Here is a 9,969-nt window from a genome sequence, read left to right on the forward strand (position 1 = left end):
ATAGCACCCAAAGGCGCCGTCTGACTGCACCCGAGCAAAGAGCATTTCACAGCCAGCCACTGGAGCATTTGCATGTGCCTCCTTTTTTTGGACTCTTCTCTCCAAAACTTAAAAAAACCCAAACAGATAAATATATCGACGAATTCAGAACATTTCCGGGTTTCTGGCGCTGACAAACATGCCTCATCCTTATTCTTAAATCCAACCGATTGGTATGCAAATTAAAGCAGTTAATTTGGACAATTAGAATAAATATTCAGGGGACCTTTGTCATCAAACCCCCATTGGAAACCCCCAGATAAAGTGAGAGCGAACAAAAGATGTCTCGGAGATTAATTAGATATTTGATAAGACACGAATCCCTAATCGCAAATACAAGACACATGGGGCTGCGATGTGCTCCGAGTCATAATTAATACCGTTTAACAAGATTTTCATTTGGGCATGAAATGTCCTTTCCGGGGCATTAAGCATTGATTTATTCCATAGGGGAAAATAGTGGAAGTTAAGGTATGATGAGGCGAATTTTAAGAAAATAACAAACCAACGTAAATAATTTCCCTTAACAAAACCTGAATTATTATAATTATTCGATAAATAATCCAGTCTACATCACACACTTCCAGCCTTTTTAAAGGTGTTTTAATTACGATAAAATGAAAGTCTTATACGTGTGACTTTATACAGGTCAACATTTATATATAGATAATTTTTTTTAGCAAAGAAATCAAAATGGTTAACCAAAAAGTTTAAAAAGCCGTGTACATACATATCCACAAAGTGCATCGAAAGTAAACTCCCCTGATTTCCAGGATACCAAACACGAATAAAACAATCAGAGCCTAAACATTTACAGGAAAAGAACACAGATTCTTAGGCGGGATTTACAAGATGGAACTCACATTGTCCAAACCGAGAGATCAACAGGTTTCGCGACAAAAACCCGTTTTTCATTTTTGCGAGACGTCCCCTAAAAAATGTCCATGAGCATGTGTGAGTGAGTGTGTGTGTGTGTCAGAGTCATTTCTTTAAACATGGATTCACGAATCAAATATTCGTTAGTGAGGAATGAGTGAGTTTGTTTTTTTTGAAGTCTCTCGCTTCTTTGAAATATTTTCTCCATGAGCGTCTCTCACATTAGACCCGCGTGTATGTATGTGTATGTGTGTGTGTATCAACACTTCCTCCGTCTCTTCTTTTACAGCTCCCCGCTCTGATGTTAGTCCCATCACGGCTCGTGGGGGGACGGATCCTTAACCGTGATCCTGGGATTGACCCCGTCCAATATAAGTTCTGGGGACTCGGACCTGGGCGTCTCCAGGTTGCTGGTGTCGGTGTCGCTGTCGCTTCCCTTTTTGCTTCCTCCGCCGGCCGTGTGCGTTTTGATGTGCTTGCTCAAATGGTCACTCCGCATAAAGCGCTTGTTGCACACCGGGCAGGCGAACCGTTTCTCCCCGGTGTGGGTGCGCAGGTGTCTCTGGAGTTCATCGGACCGAGTGAACCGTTTGCCGCAGAATAGCCAGTTGCAGACGAAAGGCCGCTCCCCAGTGTGCCACCTCAGGTGCGCCTTCAGGTGAGACGTCTTCCCGTACACTTTGCCGCACCCGGGGATGTGGCAGCTGTGCAGTCCTTTTCTCCGCAGGCTCGCCCCCGCGGGCCCCAGCCGCTCGGCCTCCTGGCAGTTCGGACAGTCACACGTCGCCCTGCCGGAGTACCGCCGGGACGACCTCGAGGAGCTGCTTATCCCTGAGCTGGCCCCCGAGATCATGGCGTTGGCGGCAGACGCGTCCGTGTACGTAGGGATGACCGTTTTGAAACCTTCCTGCGTTAACAGGTGCTGGCCGGTGGACAGCAGGTGAGACGCGGTGGGGCTGATTCCGGTGGAGCTGAACGCCGAGTGTGTGAGCGAGGAGAAGTCCGGGTTGTAGCCGCTGAGCTGGGAGTGGATGGCTTGGGGCGTCCCGGAGTGCAGCGAGCTCTGGAGGGTGCCGGCCGGGTTCTGCACGTCGAGCCACGACCCGGGGTTAGTGTGGACGTCCCACCACGAGGACGCCCCGTTGGCAACATCGCCGGAGATGGTGGAGTGGAAACCGGACTTGTACCACGACTCGTACGGGTGCGCCATCCCCACCCTCGGGTAAAGAGTCTCTGCCGATGTGTGGACTTTGGAGATAAAAGCTGACTGTCCAGACTCTTGAGACGCGACGCTGGCTGAGTTGGAAAATAGACCGCTGTACTCTGTGGAGAACGCCGAGGAGGTCGGGGAGGTGGAGGCTAAACAGAAGGCGCTGTTGCCCGCGCCGCTAGTCGGAGTCAGTCCAGAAGAAGCGCGGCTCGTTGCTACCGTGAACCCGGGGAGGCTGGATCCCAAGTTACAGCTGGAAGAGGACCGTTTCCACGGGTGAAATCCACCTTTTGAGAAAGCACTGGAGTCAGGCAAAGTGGTAAGAGGGCTGGTGTTACCGATTTTGTTGCAAGTTGCAGCCAGCATAGCTAGAGGGGTAGTTCCAAAACGTGGCTCTTCCTGGTAGAAAGACAAATACAAAAAGTTGGGCTTAAAAGCACGAAACATTACAAGATGCTCTGAATAACTGCAACACCGGCTCACTCATTCACACATAAATTCACAAAATCGATCAGAATATTATGTTACACGTGAGAGTTGATATAAAATAACAATAGAAATAATTTAGATGTTTGGATTCAAAGTGAAACTCGAATTTCAGGAATATCGATTTCTCTATTTGTCTCAGCAAGTGACACAACACCAACAACAACAAAGGAATTAGAAATATAGTATATTTTTTATCAACTTTGTGAAGTTATTTAACGTGTCAAATATGGTCAATGGTGAGTTTAGGAATAGTCCAAATCCCTCAGATAGTATAGTTTGAACATCTACAGACAGCAAACTTTCTTGGCATTACAAAAATTATATTTTTAATAACGCATAGAATGTTTGGTAAACAATAAACAACATCAACAGCAAATCGTGAAAGCGCGCGAAACATTTACCCAAACAAATACTTTATTTCGCGGCAAAGGAGGGAATTGGAAAGAAAGCTTCAACTACGCAGGGAAATAGGAAAAGGCGCGCGCTCACCCCAAGTATAGACGTAGCCATATCCAGGGTCTGTGCGTCTGCGGCCGGGATGGTTCGCGACTTCAATTGCTTCGTTGCTGCGGCTTCCCAACTTGACTCCGGCGCGCCGCGTTTGACTCTCCGGTCACACGGTTCCTCTCTCCGCGTGCGGCTCTCCCAACACTATCTAGTTGTAGCGAGCGTGTTTCTTTGAAGTACAGCTGGCGAGGGCGAGCAGCCAATCAGGTGGCCGCCTTCCTGACCGGGGACTCGGGTAGCCAATCAGAGACGCGACCGCCGGACAGAAACCCCCCCAAAACCCCGCCGTCAATCACGCGCTGTGCAGCCTTCTGCTCCGACTGTCATACAAGCGACGATTTGGTAGGTTTTTTTAAAATACATACAGATATTTTTATGTATTCTCACACGAAGGCGCTATGTCTTATTTCATTGCAGATTTGAGTTGACGCGTCTGCACTGCAACAGGTAAGAGCTGATCTCATTTAAAAGCGTGTTTGGTGGAGTGAAGTGTGTGTTTGTGTGTGTGTGTACGTTTCCCTTCTCCGATTGTCAATTTTCAGATCAGGCGCAACACGTCAATAAGTATTCTTTCTTAATTGAAGTGCAGTTTGAGAGTAAATGAGATAATATGTGACTTTCTCCGTGTAAAGAAACAGCCGGTGAAGCTGTTTGTTTGGTGTTCATATGGACAAAGAATGATGTCATAGCTAATAACTTGTAATAGATTGGTGATTGAGTTTGCAGAATGCGCGTGAAGCAGCAGGCCGGACAATTGACGAGCTGACGCGACTCGTAAAGTGATCAACCGCCAGCTCGTCGTGTTTATCTCCAGCACACACACACACACACACACACACACACACACACACACACACACACACACTCACACTCACACTCACACTCACACGCACACACTTTTCTGTGCACGTCTTTTGCGCGTGAGTTGCGTCTCCTCGCCCCCCGTGCCACACGCCGTCCCCCGTACCCTCCTTCCTCCTCCTCCTCCTCCTCCTCCTCTTGCTTTACTTGTTGGTGTAGTGAAGGTGAGAGGTTAATTAGAAGTGACAGCTCTTGTTGTTGTATTCGCTTTAATATAAGATAAGAATTTTATAGAGGGAAAAGTTGGAGTCCAGGCAGAGAAGCAAAAGTGTGTGTGTCAGGCCGCCAGGCATCTGCGACGTTACACTGATTTAATAGGTGAGAAATAAAACCTATATCAGAGCGATCGCATGTTAATTTGAATTAGTGACAAATCAGGAGATGTCTCCAACATTTCCCTTTATTTCCTCCTTATTATTATTATTATTTTTTTTTTAAACTCTTAAGATCACAATTGTTCAGTCACTCCGGGAGAATGACATAATGTAAAATTGACCTCCTCTGACGTGAATCATCATCGCTGTAAAAGTTAAAGCAATTTCCAAGAGAAAGGCTGTAGCAGAAAGCAGCGCATTACAGTATTCACACCGGGCAAATAACGCTCCATTATACAGCCAGGCAACACAGCCGCAATTTGTTCAAATACTCCTTTTTCCCCCCTCTTCTTTTTTTGCTTTAAATCCTCTTCTGAGGAGGGGCGAAACAAAATAGTCTCATCAAATGCCGAACACTGAGGAGAAAATGGACTCATTTCTGCAATCATGGCAATTTGCTAGAGGGCTATTAGCGGCATTAAACGTCTATTCTACATAAATAAAGTTGATTGTTGCGAGAGAAGTGAAAATAATTTGACCGTTAATTTAAATAAATGCAAGATGTAAGGGCATGTTTTTCCCTCCACTCCACGTTTAACACTCCAAAAAATACAAATAAAAATAATAAAAGCGGATAATATTCAATTACATTCATCCTCCGTGATAAATAAAATGCGTTAAATTTAAAAACTTGATTTTTTAAATATAGTGGCTTCGTCTATTGTCTGGTAAAATTGAAAATATTCATGTGAAAGTGATTATTTATCTGTAATTCTATGGAGCTTTGCACACCGTTTAGATCGCAATCCTCACGTGTGGTAACAAAGACGAGTCTGCAGGGATCCTACTTATGCTGCAACATATGTATGTATATATTTATATATATATATATATATATATATATATATATATATATATATATATATATAGGCGTCTGTTTACATGCCTGCCTCACATTTAATAGGACACATATCTTATAGGGCTGTGTAATAATAAAATCAAAGCGTTTTGTGCGTGTTAAGTGCAGAGTGCAGAGGCAGGAGGTGATGCTGCCTTGTCATCCCAGAGAAAATTTCAGGCGAATCTCTAATTCCGGACTCCATTGGTGAGCACTTTTCTGTGGCAATTAGGAGCCTATTAGAATGATCAATGTACCTTAAACAATAGGAGTGATTTATTTGGTAGAACAAAACGCTCTGCATTCATTGTGATGAGTCTAAGTGAGGGTGCATCCATCAAGCTCTTAAACAACAAAAGATAAATGATTAATCCGGACCTATTAATTTAAATTCTTGCCACAAATAGGAGCCCCACTTGCTTCAAAATCCAGATTATAACAACCTCATTTTCTGCATGTTAAACCAGACAGGGTGCTGGAGTGGGGAAATGGGTTTTTGGTTGTGCCCAGAATGTTTTAATTTGTATTTCTGCTGAGAGGAAGTTTATTTGAGGGCATTTAACTAATTGTTGTAATTCCTTGTGCTCATGTGGCTTCACCTGTTTCTCTCTGCTGGAGGAAACTGTTAACATGAGGATGCCATGGCTGCCTTCTGCACTGGCACTTTGTCAGAGGAAACTCAATAGACGGAGAGAAAGGAAAGTTTGGATGCTTTAACGTGAGACATGTTGTTCTTACGAAACCATTTGGCTGTAAAAGGTCTAAGGTTTTTGCTTTATTTTTTGTGGATGAAAACGCCTTTGTGTCGTCTGCTTCCACATGAATCAGATTTTTACTTTACCCCAGCAGGAAGCCTGAACCATAGTTTTCTGTGTGGATGCCAGATTGTTTTTTCTTCAATGGTATGAGAATGTAAACAGAAAGAACGTAATTCCATTGACTTAAGATGATGCAACTCGTGGATGCCTTTAGTTGGAGTTAGAGACTCTAAAGATGGATGATTCAGATCTTAACAGAAACAGATTCAAACCTTTAATAAACCTTCCCCTAGGAGGTCTACTATCAGAGGCGTGTAGGATTGATCGAATAGCAACTCATCAACCTGCATCAGCACCATCAATGCCTAAATTTAGACGTGTGTGTGTCAGTCTGCCAGCTAACAGTGTCAACTTTCATTTCCAGAAAGTGCACGCTCTATTTCGAGAGCAGGGGCGGGGGACGACGGTGGAAGTGCAGCTGACTGGACACATCAGAGGACCTATACTGCCGCTTAGACGCGTCTCTCTCAATGTATGTTTTGTGTTTTGTAAAATTTGCACCAAGGTCTTGAGCTGTGTTGATAGTCAGTGACAATTTAACCGTAAGAAATGGCTCCGAAGAAGGTGTGTGTAGCAGAGACTATACCTCCATTCAAAACAGCAGCATGCTTTGCAGATTACATAAGGGCGAGTGTTCATATTGCCCCGTTTGTCTTCATCAGGGGAAAGGAGATGATGCACTGAAGCCCCCGCCACTCATTGGAAGGTTTGGCACTTCATTAAAAATAGGAATTGTCGGCCTGCCCAACGTAGGGTAAGTGAACGCTTTGCATGAAGTATATATGCTGTGTGTACGCCTCTGTGGTTCCAAAAATAGAAACGTGTGTAAAGGCCGAGATTAAACACAGCAAGAGCACATGTGCAAATGAATAGAAATGAAATATCAATCAAGGTACACACATGTAGCCGCCCTGCAGTTTGGACTCTTGACAGGAGTCGCCTATAGAAACCAATAAAATGGCTCACTGCACCTATACTAAACAGCTGAACAGCTCACCGTTCAACCAAACGCTTGCATTGAACTCTTTCATATCGTAAAGCTATAGCGGGAAGACGAGGACAACACAATGAACTCTGTAGGTTTAATCAGAAACGAGACTTGTGGACGTGCAGTGGGACACCTAGTGAGTCATATATGCGGGTGAATAATAAGGCTAAGAAACAAACAGATGAGACGTGTGGATGTTATTACCACCACTCGATACATTACTATACTATTATACAGCACTGAAATCATAGAAAATGCATAAAACATGATTACAGAACCGCAGCTGTGTGTGTATCTTCTCTCTTTACCCACTAATCCTGGTGCACCCACGTCAGGCTTTGGATTGTGGGAGGGAACTGGATTGGTAGGTTTGTCACATGATCTCAGGGAAACATGCAAACGAGTGAAACGCAACGCATCAACCTGGTGTGTTTTTGATTTTTTAAGGACATTGACCTGTTGTCCCTTTAGTTTCACTATTAGTTGTCTGTCCTAAGCTGCTTGAAACACACACACACAGTGTGTCAAAGGAGGTGATTCCCCAAATTGGATGTGAACTTGTTTTGAACAGACTGGTTGTCATTCACCTTTTGTTGCATTTTAAGATGAATCAAAAGATACAGAAAACATATATGAAACAGTATTAAGAATAGAGAAGAATAGAGTTTTGTTTCATTTAACACCCTGTTTATTTGCATCTCTAGTTTAACATAAATCTGTGTTTAAACGTGTCATTGTGAGATTGAGACGAAGAAAATGTCATAAAAAAAGGCTGGTGTTTTATGGCAAATGGAGTCACTCAGCGTCGTCCCCCGTTTGAGGGCCAGAGATGTTATTTGTAAGGGGGACAGGTTGACCGGAGCGGCGTGTGACGTGACAGCAGAGGTGAGAGGCTGACACACTGCCTGGGTGTGAAGGCCGGTCAGACAAATCCACCTGTCAGCTTCCACCAAGACCTTCAACTGCACCACTGAAGGAGCTTAATCACAGGGCAGAACCTACATGGAGCTGCAGCAGGAAGGCCTGCAGTGAGAGGTCGTCTGCTGGTGGGATGACAGTGCTCCGATTCTGGAGCGCCATCGGTTTAATGTGGGGGGGAACAGTTTCCGAAGCTGCAGAGAAAAGTAGACTTAAAGAAAGAGTTTATACTCTAAGAAGTGATAAACCCAAAACACAGCTACAACTCTACAACTCATCCAGGTGCTGTATTGTAATCTGTCAGCTGTAGACATCATGATAACCTTAGTAAAGTATTCATCATGGAAAAACCAAAGTTAAAGTGGTGCTTCTGAGCCTGTGAGAGTATAAGAAACACTAGAAATTAAAACTGTTAGGTGGAGAGGTTGTGTTGTTTTAGTTTATTTTGGTGGCCATTTTCCAACATCTCAGACTCAGTTTGTCAGGCTCAGTTCCACACTGGCAGACCTCCATGTTTGGCTCGATAATCCTCTATCCACATCTCTTCATTCAGTCAAGTTAGCTAGCTAGCAAGCACTAATACTATCTGGCAATAACACCTGATAGCTATTAGCAAGCTAACTTTAGCTGTTTCCACTGATTTTATTTTCATGATTATTTTTTTCATGGTCCATCTTTTGTTTGGTCACACTCTTGTGAGCTCAACCTAGCTATCAATCGCAGTAGAATGTATAGCCTCATTCGCATGTCATGTACAGCATGTTAGCTTGTTTGGAATGCTAAAACGCTAACTGACATTGCCACACCTAGAACAAACATGGTTCATCTGGGATTATAGTTTAAACGTTTATGGAGAAAGCATCTCCATGTTGTGAGTTTCACTGGCGCCAGAGCTTTTCATTCTCAGGGTGTGTTCTTAATTGTAGGTCTGCTTCGCCTCATTGTAGGCTGCGTTTGACTATTGTGTGTGCCGCTATTGTGTGTGCTAGTGTTCAAAGAAAATTATAGCTAAAATATAAAAAGAATAAAACCTCACTCATCTTTACAGACATTTCTAAGGTGTTTTTCTCTCTCAAAACATCTTTGAGGGATCTGACGTGGTCTCACTCAGTAAGCTAGTGTGTTTCAGATCAGATAATATGTTAACTGTCGATAGTTTATGTAAACAATACACAAAATATAAACAATCTTATGATATGTTGTTATAAACAATCATACTTGGGGCATAAGAACTACAAATTGACTCGACCACGAAGTCAACAGCAACTTCTCCAGTCGTTCCCTGAGGTCCTTTTGTTCAATGAGACATTAGACGGTTTGTTGGAGAAGCAAGAATATAAAGCAGCAATTCATAAGTCAGCAATATGAGGCATCATTTTTAGTTTATCAAGTACTTGTGTGTGTCTTTAAACAGGCAGTCACTGAACTCAACAACTCAAATTCTGTATTTTTGGACTAATGGGCTTTCGGACTAACTGGATATTTTCCGGTCTATTGGGCTGTTGGAGCCTGTGGCATGGCACAGCTTTATCAGTGTCAGTGTTCTCCCGAGAAGTTTGTGCTACCATAGAAGTCTCCGGAGTTTGATCTTTCCCTTTCGCAGCCTGACGAGATCTTTCTAGAAGCCAAACATTCACATTGCTGCCATCAATCAGGCAGGTGAAGTTTGTTTCTTCAGTTTGAGTCCTGAGGGGGACAAACACACACTCCTTAACTGTACAAACATGTGAATTTAATGCTGGAATCCGAACAACACAGATTATCTTTGTCATTCTTGCAGCCTGATTAGTTTGCTGAGTTTCTTATTTCCTACACTGTTCCTCTGTAGAAAGCAGGTGAATGAAGACTCAGTCAGAAACAATTCAACAGTACTGTCATTAAACTCAATTAGGCTGTTAGCATGAAGGTGGCCGATATGACTCTTTACTTTACAGTGACATTTAAGAAAAGTTGATATTATAAAATATGGCCTAGCTCCTAATAATAACCTTTGTGCTATCACGCTGATTAAATCAACAGTAGTAATGGAGAAGCACAAAAAAATTATTATT

General features: G+C 43.3%; 1 protein-coding gene across 1 annotated transcript; it reads right to left on the reverse strand.

The window, feature by feature from the left end:
• Window positions 1-1,228: 1,228 nt before the first annotated feature.
• Window positions 1,229-2,521, reverse strand: sp9 (sp9 transcription factor). Its single transcript, XM_076169790.1, has one exon. It carries the CDS (start codon window positions 2,489-2,491, stop codon window positions 1,229-1,231), a length of 1,263 nt encoding a protein of 420 aa, XP_076025905.1. The 5' UTR covers window positions 2,492-2,521.
• Between the last annotated feature and the right edge of the window lie 7,448 nt (window positions 2,522-9,969).

This window comes from Genypterus blacodes, unplaced genomic scaffold (genome assembly GCF_046128005.1).
Source record: "Genypterus blacodes isolate CSIRO-AG114 ecotype Tasmania unplaced genomic scaffold, CSIRO-AGI_Gbla_v1 ptg000214l_1, whole genome shotgun sequence".
Classification (NCBI taxonomy): Eukaryota; Metazoa; Chordata; class Actinopteri; order Ophidiiformes; family Ophidiidae; genus Genypterus; species Genypterus blacodes.

Bases quoted from the DNA above. Each gene is read 5' to 3' on its own strand.
- sp9 (XM_076169790.1), bottom strand. From the start codon at position 2,491: ATGCTGGCTGCAACTTGCAACAAAATCGGTAACACCAGCCCTCTTACC.